Here is a 17,049-nt window from a genome sequence, read left to right as displayed (position 1 = left end):
ATTGGACCATCAGTTCTTTCACTACTGACATTGAAGAGAGAAAAACACCCCTTTCTTTGTGGCTCAGGCACTTAGCCTGGTTCTGATTGTAGTCGTTTTTCATGCTCTCTCTACTTAAAACACTAGCAAACAAATAACGGATAATTGTTTCTTTCATATGTTACACATTACCACATTCGTTTCTCATAATATCAACAAAAGGAAGTATGTGACTCTGGAGATCTTTCCATTATCATTAAATGATCAATACAACCAAACTTGAAATTCTATCATAGATCAAACACGCTCATGTCATTCCAAACCCACATGCACATATGGAGTCTGTCCTAGATTTAGGGATCTCACCATGTTGTACAACACATATTAAAGCCTTTTACATTTTTATGCTATAACTGGAAGACACAGTAGCATATCACACTTTCAGCACAGGCTGTAGTAGGTAATGCTCTGTAATCTCTGCTTTGACTAATTGAGCTCTCTATTCTCTTAAATTAGCTCTGATACATGGAAGGCCATCAGCCCAAAACACATTGTATTGCTTAGACACCTCACATTGCAATAACACACATCGGCAAACATGCAATACAAACCATACTTAACTGTCAACAATTCCTTAGTGCATGTAATAAAACTTGTAAACAAAATTCTCCTGTATAACAAAGTTTTATTTCTCACAAAAAAGCTCAAAGGCATCATTTACACAAACAATTCTGCCAAATCATTTCCTCACTTAATGACACACATTACATTTACATTTTGTCATTTAGCAGACGCTTTTATCCAAAGCAACTTACAAATGAGGACAATGGAAGCAATCAAACACAACAAAAGAGCAATGATACACAAGTGACAATGACGTAGGTAAATGATGACAGTATTTTCCGTTTTTACTGTAAGTAAACTATACCCTTTAACTGATACAATTGTAAATACAGTAAAGATGTAAAAAAAATACACACAAATGTCCATTATTGCAACAATCACTGTTGGAAGGATTTTACGTACACTCATTAAAAAGATAAATTGGAGAAATCGCAGTGCTCAATTTGGGAGCTGCAGGAATGGAAGCCCCTACTTTCAGTTAAAAGAGCCAATCACCTTTATGATAGAGGTATCGTTTTTATCCTGTGATTCAAGCTTATTTGTGACAACATTGCTGTCATATTTTTCCACTTATTTAAAATGTCTTTTTTGATTTTGGTCAATCTTCAAGTATCCAGAAGCTGTATTTGTATAACTATTACCTACTTAGAAAATAGCTGCCCGGATGCTTCCAAGATGGCCACCAAGTGAGCTTACTTGTCTTAAAAATAATTAAAATTAGCAGTCTGATTTATTTCAATACAGACGAGCATAAAATCTCTGACAAGGTAATGTACTAAGAGGGTAATACAAGATTAATGGTCTGTGATTTAAGTAACTTTCAGGATGAATACATCAGGGATATTTTTCTTTTAACATTTAAGATTGATTGTCTGAGAGACGGGCCACAGATTAGATTAGAAGGCACTAACAACACATTTCAAACAATGACAAGGATATTGTCTGTGACCAAGATCCCGTTCTATGACAGAAAATTGTCTTTAACCAAAAAAAGAAAGAAACAAAAATAGCCTTTTCTTTCTTGAATCATATTTTAAGAAGTGTCCAAATGTAGCCATTTTAATTTGTGATGGTAAAGTCTCAGAGAGGCTGAAGAAAAATTGCTCTGGAATCACTAAGATGCCATTTCCCGAAAGACAATCCAGCTTTCTGGAAGAGGAAAAAATGATGCAAATCAATACAAACACTGTATTTAGAATAATATATAATAATAATAATAAAAGTCTGAAAAGCCCTAAAGATCCGTTGATGTTTACACTAGATGCAACACTGGAGACACAAAGCATACTGTTACATTGTAACATGATGTTCTCATAACATTGTTTACTAACCTTCATTATTTTGCACTCAGCAGGCTATTGGACATTGGGCAGCTATTGACTACTGGAGGAACTTTCTCTTTGAATATCCATTGTTCTGTTAAAATAAAATAAAATTACATGAGGGGTGAAAATAAACAAAGCTATAGGTAAGGCATCTTGAAAAGACAAAAACTCACATTTGATGCTGCTTCAGAAAATCTGCAAACTGACGATCTCTTGCGTAGAGTTCAAGGATGCGGATGCGATCTTGAATATCCTATGGAATGGACAGGAAGAGAAAATCCCAGAAACATGTATTACAAACTCGCTTACACACATTTTTCACACAGAATTTTACTTGCTCACCAAAAAGTGGTGTATACAAAATTATTTTTTGTAAACATACGCATGCGCAAACCCATACCTCCTTAGTGAGTTCACTGTTTTCATAAATATGGCGTATCTCTTCACTGCTGAACTCTGTGGATGCCTCGGCACTGGCACTGCTGTGGACTGGGGGCTCGGGGTACCGCTGGTAGTAATGGCTGTAGCTTGTAGTTAAATTACTCTCAAACATGGGGTTATACTTAGTGGCCATGTCTAGAAATGGTGGACTGTCCTCTCTTCTTCATACAAGCATGGATACACACAAAAAAAGGTTGCAACAGACATTAGCCAAGTTAAGAACTCATAACATAAAGAGTCAAGGGATCAAAGATCAGCATTGTTGATGAGTTAATGAAAATCTCATAATGGAGTTAATGGAGATGGACGTTTCTTCCTAGGTCTTGCACATGCAGTAATTAAAAAGATGCAAGTAATAAATGAGTATTTAATGAAAATGTAACTGACTCCTAAGTGACAGTTCTTATAAATATTTGTTTGAACAATTATTAACATGCCAGAGCTCCTTGGTCAAAATATTTATCTATAATGTAATAATACAATAGATTTGACCCTGTTTAGTGTGTGATGCAAAATGTTAACCTTATTTATTTTTATTTGTTTTACATATTTTTATTAAACAATTTGCATGTTCTCATTCATCACTGTTACAGTTTAATGGTTATATTCTTCTTTGATTAAATTAAAATGTTTACATTATAATTTTTATTGGTTTTAGTTATATAGCATCTTTCCAGAAGCTCAAGGCTGATTTACATCACTCAAGGTCAAACTCTAATCAAGGGTTTGTGTCAGGTGATTGGCTCTGAAGGCTCGGACCTCTGAGGTAAATCTTTCATGAACTGGAGCTCCCTTACATAAGACAAAGTCCATATTAGAAAGAATATTATAATGCACAGTAAAAGTATGCGAGTTGGGATGAAACCGTGATTTACCAGATTGACTGTCATACAGTATGTGTCTTACCGTACTGGGTCCTCCATCTCATCCTTGTCATATTGGTCTCTCAGAGTTCTTGCTAGGAAAAAGATTACTCCTGACGCCACCAGAAGGAACCCGGCAACAGATGCTATGGCAATGCCAACTACGAGTGGCTCAGAAACATATTCTTCACAATGTTCTCCTCTGTACCACCAGTTTTCCCCAACACGGCATCTACAGTGCAGACAAACATACAAACAGCTACTTATTTTAAAATGAACGAATATGCCTTTCTCTAGGTAGGACAGACTTCAATGTACAGGATTTGATCTGTACTTAATTTTTTTAAATGTGCACAAATGCATTAAAAATTTCTTGAATGTCATATAATCAAATAAACAAACCTGCAGATGGCTCCTTGGCCTGGAATGACATCACATTTCCCATCATTCAAGCAGAAGTCATGTTGAAGGTCACAGATGCTTTGGCAGGGTAGTCCATCCATGCTGAAGTAACCAGCATTACACACACATTCAGCTTCACCTGACCATTGGTTCACTGTACATTCTGCAAACCCATTACATGCTTGAAACTTGCACGGGTCTGCCTGTTCCCCTAAAACAAATATACATATACCCACATAGATTAGCCACAGCATTAAAGTGACGTGTGATGAGGTAGGACCAAACAGACTAAGGTTTTCTGATGTTGCCTGACCTGATTCAACATCCAGTGAATATTTGTCAATAGCGAGGTTCATGGTCTGGTAAGCTGTGTTGCAAAAATCCTCTAGAATGAGGTAAACAGCAGTACTGACTCCACGAGGAACAGGCTTTCCAAACTTCATACGGCTGTTCACCACAATACTTCCATTCCTGAAGTTCAAGATCTCCAGGTTCTCGAAGTGACTGAGGTTTGACTGCAGATATGGCACCAGCTGAGGGACATACAATAACAATAATGACCTAATGAACTCAGAAACTTAAATGGTATATACAGTAACAGAACTCTTCAATTCCAATCCTGGAGGGCCAGTGCACTGCAGACAATATCAACGATCCCAATCTAACCCACCAGTCTATAATTTGCAAGCTATTCTGATAAGATCAAACACCTTAATAAGGTTGTTTGTTTGTGCTTGCCACAACAGGATTCGAATTGACGTGGTTCCTAACCTTGATCCTGGAGTACCCCTAAAAATTTTTAATTCACTATTATCTTACACACAGTCATTTCAGGTCTCAGAGTCTCTACTAATTAGCTGTTGCATACATTTAGGCAAGTTTGATTAGGGAAACATACAAAATGTGCAGAGCTGGGAATTCTCCCTGACCCACTGACAAATAATATAAAACATTGTAGGGGTTCTCAACTCTGGTCCTCAAGGTCCACTCCCCTGAAGAGTTTAGCTACAGCCTTGATCAACCTGAAAAGTAGACCCCGAGTGCTGGAGCTGAACTGGTGAATAATTTAATCTGGATCAGGGATGTCCATTCCTGCTTCTGGAGGGTCACCTTCAAGCAGAGTTTAGCTTGAACACATCTGCCTGTAAGTTTCCAGTGATCCTGAAGACGTTGTTTAGCTAGTTCTGGTGTATTTGTGGCTTGAGCCAAACTCTGCAGGAAGGTGGCCCTCCACTAATAGGATTGGATACTCCTGATTTGGATTGATAAGGATTGACAGGATATGTGGTTGAAGAGAAATAACAAGTTATGGTAGGATAAGAGGAGGACAAACAATAGGAGCAAATGTACTTTAGAGGAGGTACACTACCAGTTCAAGAAACCGTTGCTCCAAGGCTTTGTACTCTGCAGAGCTCCTATTAAACAGATCCTCAGAGAATATCATGTTAGTTACCCGAAGACTGAAAAACACTATCAAAGACCGCCCGGGGTTAGTTGGCAAGGCTGTGCTGGAAACTTCATCACCCTGGATGACACCAGAGATGCCACTACCCTCTTCCTCTTTGTAATGAATCACATCTAGAGATGGAGTCATGACTTCTGAATTTAAGGTATGCACCAACTCCACCTCCGCTGGGGTAATAGTGGTGATGAAGGAGAGGGGTGATTCTTTCTCAGTTGAAAAGGGAGTTGGGTAGACTGGGCTTGCTGGTTCAATGGAGACCAATATGATCTCATCCTCTGTTAGAACTTTCTCTGAATACTGTATTGCTGAAGCATCTGTAAGTACATAATCATCTTCTTGTGTCATTGTGGTACTCTCAACAGATTCTTCCTGTTCCTCTTCTTCAACCTCCTCCGATTCTTCCTTTATAATCACAGCAACTTCAGTTTCCTCATCCTTTCTCATTTCTGTTAAAACTGTTTCTTCCTCGTTGACTTCCTCTGTCCTCTCTTCTCCTACAGGTACTAAAATGTCTTCCTCAGGTTTTAGGGTAGATTCTGCCTTAGCCCCTTTGACTGGCGGCATTGTGGGCACTTCTCTACCAACTTGTAAATTTCCGTTTTCTCCAGCTTTAACAGTAATCAGTTCAGGAGTTTCCTCAGGCAAGATCTGGTCCTCTTCAGTCACTGTTGTAATTGTGGAGAATTCATAGTCCTCGATCTGTGGCTTGTCTACATCAATAAAAACTTCTTCCTCACCTTCTGTTTCTCCAGCTGACTCTTGAGCCCTAGTAAGTACAGTTACCCAATCATCTTCTGCACCAGATCCAGAGGCAGGATTAAAATCATCAATTGTCAAGCCATTGTCTTGCTTGGCATCAATAATGGGACCCACAGCTTCAATATCCACAGCAAAAGTCTGGTTGGAAGGAAACTGTGACACCAAGTCCTTGTCTTGAAAGTCTAAAAGTAGGAATAAACAAGCATCTTGAGTCTTGTGTCTTTCACCACCATGTTGGTGTCCAATCCTGGTCCTGGAGGGCCACTGTCCTGCAGAATTTGGAAACATTCCAGTGTGTCTGAATGTTGGAAACAAAAATCTGCAGGATGTTAGCCCTCCAGGAGCAGGATTGTACAACACGTGGTCTATAAGGTTGTACGATTGTACAACACATGGTCTATAAGGTATGATGACATAATGCTCTCCCATACCTTCTTCTTCTGATATTGTAGAATCCAAAAGGTCGCCAATAGTAAAGACCTCCTTCATCACCTCTCCAGGCAGCTCAGATGGTTTTTCTACTGCTAAAATATCATCCTAGACAATGATCAAAATAAACCAGTTGATTCCCAGACTTTTTTTAAGTTATGGGTAATGCTGCAAAGTTAGTCATCAATTTTACTGTTCCTATACTTCCATTTTTAGAGTTAGGGTTTTGTTGAAATTGTTAAACATTAAACATTGTTACAAAACTCACCCACATTTCTTGTTCTCTGTGTCAAGCATACTATCTCAAATTGTGCACCTTGTTGAGTATATATGTAAATATCTACAGTAGTTTGTATACTGTAGTTGGTGACACTTTACTTCCACCATGAAAGAAATTTAATTCACCTTGTGGTAACGGTCTGGAGATTCTTCTGCACGATGGGTTTCCTCTGGAGAGGTTTCCACTGACAAGAGAACATTACACAATAAAAGACTGATGATGTACAGTTGATGTACAGTAGAGTACTAGTAGCTACAAGCAGATGAAGTAGTACCATGCATAGCCTTAGTGATGTTGGGGTGGATGTCAAAAATTGTGTACTGAACAGTGGACCCTTCTGAGTAACTAAAGGTGCCCTCTACCATGTTGGATTGAAGATTGATGAAGTCCATTGTCTCACTGCTGGTCTGGAGGGACACAACATATTCCACCAATACTGCCTGTTGATTCCCAGACTTTTTTAAGTTATTGGTAATGCTTGCAAAGTTAGTCATCAATTTTACGGTTCCTATCTTTCCATTTTTAGAGTTAGGGTTTTGTTGAAATTGTTAAACATTAAACTTTGGTACAAAACTCACCCACATTTTTTATTCTCTGTGTCAAGAATGCTATCTCAAATTGTGCACCTTGTTGAGTATATATGTAAATATCTACAGTAGTTGATCTACAGTAGTTGGTATACTGTAGTTGGTGACACTTTACTGCCACCATGAAAGAAATTTAATTCACCTTGTGGTAACGGTCTGGAGATTCTTCTGCAGGATGGGTTTCCTCTGGAGAGGTTTCCACTGACAAGAGAACATTACACAATAAAAGACTGATGATGTACAGTTGATGTATAGTAGAGTACTAGTAGCTACAAGCAGATGAAGTAGTACCATGCATAGCCTCAGTGATGTTGGGGTGGATGTCAATAATTGTGTACTGAACAGTGGACCCTTCTGAGTAACTAAAGGTGCCCTCTACCATGTTGGATTGAAGATTGATGAAGTCCACTGTTTCACTGCTGATCTCTTCACTGCTTGTCTGGAGGGACACAACATATTCCACCAATACTGCCTTATCACCACTGCAGAGAGAAGGCAACAACTGCACTTACAATGTATGTCCATGGGTTTGTATTGGAAATAACTTTGCACAGAACAAATTAACATGTGACGATCACAATAGTCTCACATGATCAGTTGTAATGTTAGAGTAAATTTTTTCAAAACACTGTATATTTTAAAGTGTTTATGTCAGAATTATTAAGTGAAGTGATATTCAGCCAAGTATGGTGACCCATACTCAGAATTCATGCTCTGCATTTATCCCATCCAAAGTGCACACACACAGCAGTGAACACACACAAACCATGAACACACACCCGGAGCAGTGGGCAGCCATTTATGCTGCGGCGCAAGGGGAGCAGTTTGGGGTTCAGTGCCTTGATCAAGGGCAGCTAAGTTCTGGTATGGCCGGCCCAAGACTCGAACCCACAACCCTAGGGTTAGGAGTCAAACTCTCTAACCCCTAGGCCACAACTTCCCCATTCCCCATTTCTTGCCCTATTGACTTCCATAGTAATTGCATGACTATAAACATGATTCTTGCTTGTTTATTCTAACTCAAAGAACTAACCTGCATTCATGCACACAATCAAGTCTAATTTACCTTGAGGGATCCATCTGTGGCCTACAGGAAAGATAAAATTCATATTTTTTGCACAATTACCACTGCAGCATGTCATAGGCTAATGCTCCATATAATTGTTAAATTATTAATGAACAATGGCATGTTCCAATTTGACAATCAGGAAGTGTTTCAATTCTTGTAGATTTTATATAGTGTATCTATTATTTTATTATTTAAAATCTAAATTCTTTCTATTTAAAAAAAATTATGCTTGACGTCATTTTTAAAATGCTACTTGGTTTCGTATGTGGTAATCAAATGCAGTGATATTCATTCATTATTTAAATGCAGCTATAATAACAAAATTAAACATGCACTAACACACCTAATGTTCAATACCGATACGCTCTTGAATTCTGTCAGTTTCTTCAAAGCAGCTGAAATCTGTATGAAATGACAAACAGGCAACACAAAACCGAAATTATACAGTAATTAAGGTTGGAAGAGAAAAAATATTATACATAACATTTGTGTAAAAATTAAAGTAAGTATGTGGGTGTGTTGTACCTTTTCTGTGATCTTGTGAGTGAGTCTGCTATGCACACTGCTGGTGGAGTTGAACAGCTCTTCACTATATGGTTCTCCAGTCAATAACATAGCAAGCTCCACCCTCTGCTCAACTAGAGGACGTGAAGGCGAAGCAGCTGCTTCCTGCTCAATCTCATTAGTGATCTGCCACAGACAACAGACATAAACTTTGTTTAGCAGGTGTTCAGCATTCATAATTCGGTTATATGTATATTTTTATGCATCTTAGTTCTTCAGATTAGAACCAGACTTGACTTTACATCAGTATGAAGTCAAACACCTACCTTAGTATCCATATCCACTGTCATGACAGCAGATGGTGCTTCGGCAGTAACTTCCTTCTTGCTCTCTGAGACAACCTCATGTGGAACTGCTGTGGTCACCACCACAGTGGTCTCTGCGGCAAGCTCATCACCTACCAAGTTTTAAAGATAATTATTTGTCTCTTGTTCACTTGTGCTACTTATGACTGGTTTTATGGTCCAGGGTCAAACTTTTTATTACCTTATAAGTCCAAAAACCAAACAAACTAAATGACTAATGGATTAAAGTAAGCTGCACTTAAAATAATGAGTATTTTTAATGTTTTTGAGTGGTCATGCGCAGTTCCACCAATAGCTGGAGTCTATCTGCAATGTAATTCTGATGGGAGAAGCACACGGAAAGTTGAGTCAGCTCATGTTAGTCATATTTTTTTTAATTGCTCAGTTATTATACATAAATCTACCATATAATAATAAGATTAAATATGGAAGCGATTCACAGCTACATTGGATGTGATGTTATTTTAATCCAATTGTAGGATTGTCTTGGATTGTGCTAATCAAAATCAACAGTCTGGCATCTCTGATCTTTGACGGCAAGTTTTCAATTAACATTTTTATGTTTTGTTTTATTTTATTTCTTTTTATTGGTACTCATTCATAAAATATGAGCAAAACTAATTTTTTGTTTAAACCATTTGTAAAGCTGTTCTGATCTAAATTTTCAGATTCATGGAAGTGTTCGTATTCGCTCCCTACCCCTTTTTTTTCATGAATAAGGGAGAATATGTTGTAATGTTATTTTGAATGTGTTTTTCAGGCACTGTTATAATCTATATATTTTAGCTTTTAGATTACTTAATATTAAATTTTTGAACACACAATGATTTGTAAATAAAAAGATGTATAGTAAGAGTAAAGTAAGAATTTTCTATGTTAATATTGTTTTCAGAGCTTATTGTGAAATGAGTCATGCAATGGAAATGTAAGTATTGGATTGTTTATTTATTTTGTGAAAAGAGAGTTCTGAGCAAGTTAAATGTGTGTTAAGCTTCAGTGCTTCTTTCTTAAACTAAACGGTTTTATTGTCATATATTAACTAATGTATTAACTACTTTGAGACAGCGCTGTCATTACATTTTTAAAATACATTTATTTGAAATTTCATTCTGTTTTAACTTTTCTTTCCAAAGCACAGCAGTTTTTCATTGCCTTCCTCTCAGAGAAGAAACTTCTGATGTTTTTCAAAACAATGATGGCAAGAACCTTTTACTGTTACATTCAAAAATCCCACACACCTCCATATAGGCTATCAATTACACTTCATTCAACTCTTATCTTGCACCAGATTAGCAACCTCTGAATTTATTTCATTCTTAACTTAAACCCTTGTACATTTTGTTATATGCATGTTTTGCCATAATTGTTCATTGTGTCTAATTTCTACATAATACTTAACGACCATTATTTGTCTCTGTTAGTTGTACATGGAGCATAAGATAATGGTCCAAATTCTTTTAAGTTACATGTTCATTTGTGAGTTAAATTATTTGAAATTTAACTTGAATTGTAATCTTGCTAGTGTTTTTTTAAGACTGTGAATGTGACGTACCCCAGATTTCCATCGGATTCTGACTGTGTTGGCTGAAGACAGCCAGGAATCTCCATTTTGGATGGTTTTTACAGCTCAAGTACAGCTTTGATTTTATTATTAAACTTTGAGTCTTTCTTTACATTGGGCACAAATCTCTGAAACCAAAACTACAGTTTCTAAAAATCTGCTGATGATGAGGCTATTTGAGATTTAGAAAACCCCAAAATGTTAATTCTGTCATTTTGCTCAGCCTCAAGTCATTCCAAGCCCATAAGACTTTGGTTTGGTTTGACCTTTTGGTCTTTTTCAACACAAATCAAATAATTTTTTATTAAATCTGTGAGGTTTCTGTACTTTTGTTGACAGTCCAGGTAACCAAAAACTTAAAATATATTAAAAAGGTCATTAAGGTGTATTTAAACAAATCATATCCACTCAATTACAATCTGAAGTAATTAAAATCTTTTGGTTACCTGTACTTTCAGTGAATGAACAGAAGTCTGTAAGGTTTTCTTAAAAGTAGTCTTTAAAAGACAAAGACTAATCTTGTGGGTTTGGAATGACACAAGGGAGAGTACATTTTCAGTTTTGAATTTTGAATTGTGGTAAAATGTTTTTTTCTTCTATTCTTAGAACAATGTAATATTGTGAACTTTTTTTTTTTTTTTTTTTGCTTTGTCAATAAAATTTTCCAATAAACTGATGTTGATTGTTAGATTCAGCTCAAAGATGGTCAAACAGTCAGGATCCTTGATATACAGTAGTTGATTTTATATAGTTGCACTTGCATTGCAAATTTTTTGGGGCTTTTTGCACTTAAAAAAAAACAGGATTCAGAATTTAGAGGTGCTTGATTGACATTGTTTGGTACCCTGTACTGCCTGCAGTCAATACATTTTTTTTTTACAACAGTTTGGTTGTTGCCTTTTGTTTTTACTAAATGTTATTAGTGTAGCTTACTTGATAATTTTAAGGCAGTCGGTTTCCTAATATTTTCCAAGTAATGTGAACACTAATAATAAGTTAATACAACTAATTATTTTAAGTCAACAGTACTTAAGTATACTTTATTAACAAGTTTTCTGTACAAACCTATTTAAGTTGTGCAAACTTATAATTAACACACTACTTTTTTTTTCATTTTACAGTGTAAAGAAAATTACTATAAAAAACATAGCATAGCATAAACTTAGCCACCGTGTTAAGACTGTGTTTTATGAACTAGCTTGACCAACTAGCAGTTGCCAAGGGATAATCAGTTTTACTTTTCCAATACGAACAAGACCAATACCTTTTTATAACTGAATTTTAAAAGTTATGACCAGTCTTGAAGAAAAAAAATTAGATAACTTTTTAGGATTAGTCTAAACCCCAACCCCATAGTTTGTACCTATGCATTCAAATTTCTATTCTGCCACAACAAATGTGCATCAGTGACTCATTATGCAGCAGCTAGCTGCTAAACATCTACACCTTTTACAAATTAATGTTTTAATATTAGATAGTATAATGATTAATAATGCAACATTTATTTATATAATATTAATGGTTGTGAAAATCTTGACACAATGTAGCAAAAAAACTAAAACAAACAACAACAACAACAACAAAAAAATATGCACACTTGGCAATTAAGCTCTTTCTGATTCTGAAAATCTAAAAAATGTGGATATGTTCTTCACAGTTTTCATGATATTTGACCAAGAAGATTTTGTAAGGGTTTTATACATTTATTTAAGAAACTGTCAGCAACAATAATCATGATAGACAGACCTGGTGGCACATGGTCTTGCTCTTGGGAAGACTCCTCAGGTCTGTATAAAAAAATAAAATGAAAAGGGCAATCATGATACAAAAACCTTCAAATGTATGAGTTAGTTCTCTAATGCATAGTACATTTAATGAAAAAATAAAGAACAGGTATGAAGGATGTAAACCTGCATACTGAGTATGTAGGTGTAATACTGAGAAGAAAGAGGAAGACGAAAACAGTCTCAGTAATACTATTACAATAAATAAATGGCTAAGTGGAAGGAGGTATTTTCTGAAAGGTTTGGGTTTGGGATTGGGTTAGGTGAAAACAGGTTTTTAAAATGTTATTGCACCTTTTCAGCCCCGTCTGCCTGAGACTCTGCAATGGACCATAAAGATTCAAAAGAAAGACATCAGATACGCACATGCACCAGTCACCAATGATATTCTATTTATACCAAAACTATCAGCTAAGATAATTAGTACAACGTTAATGATACAGTTCTTATGATACATACTCTGTGGATAAATGCTAAGTGTTCTTCTGATTGGCTAAAGGCAGCGCCAATCTCCTGTATAGAGAGTCTTTCTGTCTGGCACTGGCTCATCCAGCTCTTGTATTCCTCCTGATCGGGGAGGCGATCCAAGAAGATTTTGAAAGCCTCCCAAACGATTTCCTGACATGCTGATGTAAAAACAACAACAACATCGTATTAGTACAACAAAACACATCAGAACAGTAAGTAATACAATCAGTAACAGTAACGTTCTTACTGTCTGAATAAATGAACATGTCCTTCATCTCAAAAGTTAAAGGTCAGCTACCAGCGTTACAGTACAGACAAGATCGCTCACACCCTTGATCTCCGTCATGGATATAAAGGCTTTGACCTTATTGGCCCCAATCCAATGTGTTAGCTGACTTTTAACCCCACCGTACTGCCTTCTTATTTGTTAAGGCAGAAATCACGCGTGAACTGTGAAAGATTGTCTTGAGGTCCTTCAACACTAACCCAAGACCTCAGAGTGAATCTGACTGCCAAACACTAATGAGAGCTCATCGTTACACACTCAGCTGTCAGCTGCACAGAACAGCTTGCACTAGCTGATTATTATGTAATGGAAATCTTTGTAGATTCTTGATGTTGAGGTTTTAACAAATGTAGATTTGATTCGAATCTTGTTACTTGGGTCATGATTTGGTCTGGGTTTTGGGTTTTATATATATACAGACCAAAAGTTTGGACACACCTTCTCATTCAAAGAGTTTTCTTTATTTTCATGACTATGAAAATTGTAGAGTCACACTGAAGGCATCAAGGGGTATTTGACCAAGAAGGAGAGTGATGGGGTGCTGCGCCAGATGACCTGGCCTCCACAATCACCGGACCTGAACCCAATCGAGATGGTTTAGGGGTGAGCTGGACCGCAGACAGAAGGCAAAAGGGCCAACAAGTGCTAAGCATCTCTCGGGGAACTCCTTCAAGACTGTTGGAAGACCATTTCAGGTGACTACCTCTTGAAGCTCATCAAGATAATGCCAAGAGTGTGCAAAGCAGTAATCAAAGCAAAAGGTGGCTACTTTAAAGAACCTAGAATATGACATTTTCAGTTGTTTCACACTTTTTTGTTATGTATATAATTCCATATATAATTCCACATGTGTTAATTCATAGTTTTGATGCCTTCAGTGTGAATCTACAATTTTCATAGTCATGAAAATAAAGAAAACTCTGTGAAAGAGAAGGTGTGTCCAAACTTTTGGTCTGTACTGTATATATATATATATATATATATATATATATATATATATATATATATATATATATATATATATATATATATAATATTATATTTTGGGTCTATAATGTGATCTTTTTACTATGTGCTAATGGTGATGATTATTTTAACCACAAGTCGGCACAACAAGAGAATCTGCAAGAACTAGTTTTTAATATATCTAGCAATATATACGGTATATGGTAACTTTCTGCCAGCTGTCCTTGCTCTCACCTATTAATAAAATCCTAAAATTCTTCTTCACCCATCTCCTTGAGGCACTAGTTATTTCTTGGCCAGCTTACAGCAGTGAGCCTCGTCTCATTTCTTTTAGCTATCAGAACACATTTTAAGCCAGTACTTCATTAGCTAGAATCCAGATTCACATCTTGGCTTTGAATACTTGGGTAATTGCTGTTATGCAGTATTTTTTTTTAGTTCTGTAAATTTCGAAAATTAACATGCGTTGTTGTAATGTAAGATAGAATGTCTATAAAAGGGTATATCAGACTCTCAGAAATGTTATCTGGTTGAGCTCAAGCCTTTAAACTGTATTAATTAAAGCTTGAGACACAAATAGCATGAGATAAAACAACAATTCCAGAGCTAATGACGTCTCATGTTTGTGCTGTTGTTTTCCAACCAAAAAAATGATATAACTCCTTGTAGAATGAGGTCATTTGGGGTCTATCTTCTGTTAGTAAAAGGGCAGTGTTAGTAAAATTCAGTATCCACTTAATTGTGTTTGCAAAAATTGTGTGTTAATATTATGTAATCTTTAAGAGATACTAGGGCTTTTGATTTTAGAATGTTCCAAAAAGGAAGTATACAAAAAGCTACTTTCAGAATTCACTGAATTCTGTTTAAATATTTAGTAAATTAATGTATGTACGAGCAATACTATACACAGATTATATACAATGGTATTACTATTAATACTAAAAGTATAACTAGGATTAGTACTAGTGTCTCACCTCTGAGCTGATAGTATTTCAGGTGGTTACTGACAGCTTGCTGCACGGTTTCTTGACTGCAGAGGCGTAATCCACTGGACAGAAAAACATTACGCTTATGTCTTGGCAAGAGTCCATGGTCTGCAGGCTTTTCCACAAACCTTTGAAACAATCTTTGTGAGCGCTTATCTAGATTTCCAAACATAGGAATATGGTCAACTTCCCCTGGAAAAAGAAATACAAACAAATTACTTGGTGATAACCATTAACCATCACACTCCCACTTAATACATATATACATACATACACAAAGATACACACCTGCAGAAATCTCCAGCTGGCGTATTGCAAAAATGCAGCCTAACCAACACAGCACACAGGTCCATATGAGCTTCCACATAGTGACTTCCTGTGGCTTGAAAATTAAGCTGTTGTGCGATAGCTTTACTTCGGACGATGTGTCCAAATCTTCCCACACCTGTACATACCTGTTACACAGTATCCACTGATAGTTATGTTGTTAGTATGAAATGATAGTATATTGTTGTTATAAACTGCTATCCAGGTTGTCAAAATTGAGCACAGATAACTGTTGCGATCCTCTGGCATGTAGGCAAATGGAAGGGATTTTCCTTTTTTTCCCCTTCTAATCTTGTTTAGTAATCCTGTAGATCAGCTAATCAAGAAGTAACTGTAAGATCTTGAGTTAACCAAGCGTGCAAACCAAATATACATATGCTGTAAATGAGGGGTTAAGAGAAAATAAGGAAAATAGGATTTGCTAGATATCCATAAACAAAAATAATTTGAACCCAATATACAGTTCTCAATGGAGGCATACCAACTTGACTCTTACGTAATCACTGTTCAACTGAATACTTGACCAACTGTAAGGTTAAGGACAGGTATTAATGGTTTGACCCTTAAAGTCTCCAACAACTGTAAATGAACTGGAATCAAGATGCTTTATTAAGACTGAGAACAGATAACACTACTACTTTGTACTGAAATAATGTCAAATAAACAAATGCAATAGAGCAATGAAGTACAAGGTAATAAACTGGTAAATTACATGACCAAAAGTATGCAACAAAAGTTACAATAATATGGAAGTAGTGACAGATCAGTTCTTCCATATTGTGACATACACCCAAATTAAATAAAATAAAAAAATATTTTTTTTTACCACAAGCATAATGATATGTTATTGTTACCAATGTTAGCTAAAAAATATCTGATACCTCGAAAGGATGTCTCAATGTTCAGTGGATCAAGGCCCTTGCTAGTGCCCAAATTTGCATTTTCAACAGATTCACATCTGGGAATACAACCGTATCCACTAAATTAGACCTGCAAACATGCTCCTTCTTTCCAAAACACTGACCTCTGAAGACCTGACTGGATATCACAGAAATGGGTGTGATTTTTCAGATTCAGGGTTATTTTAGGAAATTATTCATTCTAAATGAGGTTGTTGGGTTTTTTTTTTTAGATGTGGCCGTGCGTAAGTTGCATGGCTAAGACTAAGACAGGATTTTGTACCCCCTGTTGTTGTACATACTGATTTGTCACAATACAATTACCGTACATGTGGCTTAGTTTCTGTGTCCTTAGAAATTAACCACCACAGGTACAGTAAAGAAACAAGGTTTGTAAAAAATACAGCCCAGTGTACTGTGAGGAATATGCCCTATTAAGGTTTTTTTTTATTATTACAAATTTAATTGTGTTGTTTGAAGATTGGAGGGAATGCCGAAAAATGTTACAGAAAACACACTGGTAATTTTCTGCCAGGACTTTATACAATTTTTTCCCCCAGATTTTTTATTTTTACAGTTTAGCATCCTTTCATACAATTTTTTATTGTACTACCGCTACTGTTTCTGTAGTATGTATACTTTGCACTTTCCATTTTTTGTAAAACATATCTTTACCTTAG

General features: G+C 36.3%; 1 protein-coding gene across 1 annotated transcript; it reads right to left on the bottom strand.

Moving 5' to 3' along the window:
* Positions 1–422: 422 nt before the first annotated feature.
* On the bottom strand, positions 423–15,675 carry impg2a (interphotoreceptor matrix proteoglycan 2a). The gene is made up of 21 exons (XM_059500784.1): positions 15,432–15,675; positions 15,132–15,335; positions 12,897–13,063; positions 12,732–12,757; positions 12,400–12,485; positions 9,054–9,184; positions 8,749–8,913; positions 8,567–8,625; positions 8,221–8,241; positions 7,446–7,636; positions 7,297–7,355; positions 6,842–6,974; positions 6,693–6,793; positions 6,290–6,395; positions 5,004–6,040; positions 3,948–4,167; positions 3,635–3,845; positions 3,276–3,464; positions 2,329–2,530; positions 2,102–2,181; positions 423–2,019 (listed from the first exon to the last, which is right to left on the bottom strand). The coding sequence occupies exons 1-21, from the start codon at positions 15,508–15,510 to the stop codon at positions 1,977–1,979; spliced, it is 3,510 nt and encodes a 1,169-aa protein (XP_059356767.1). The 5' UTR covers positions 15,511–15,675; the 3' UTR covers positions 423–1,976.
* Between the last annotated feature and the right edge of the window lie 1,374 nt (positions 15,676–17,049).

The sequence above is a fragment of the Carassius carassius genome, chromosome 19 (assembly GCF_963082965.1).
Source record: "Carassius carassius chromosome 19, fCarCar2.1, whole genome shotgun sequence".
NCBI lineage: Eukaryota > Metazoa > Chordata > Actinopteri > Cypriniformes > Cyprinidae > Carassius > Carassius carassius.
The sequence above is the reverse complement of the archived record's forward strand: the minus strand, read 5'-3'. Positions and strand labels throughout refer to the sequence as shown.

Coding starts and splice junctions, on each gene's coding strand:
- impg2a (XM_059500784.1), bottom strand. CDS start 15,510: ATGTGGAAGCTCATATGGACCTGTGTGCTGTGTTGGTTAGGCTGCATT. Junction 13,064..15,131: donor GAAATACTATCAGCTCAGAG/GTGAGACACTAG, acceptor TTTTTACATCAG/CATGTCAGGAAATCGTTTGG. Junction 12,758..12,896: donor ACTTAGCATTTATCCACAGA/GTATGTATCATA, acceptor GGTCCATTGCAG/AGTCTCAGGCAGACGGGGCT.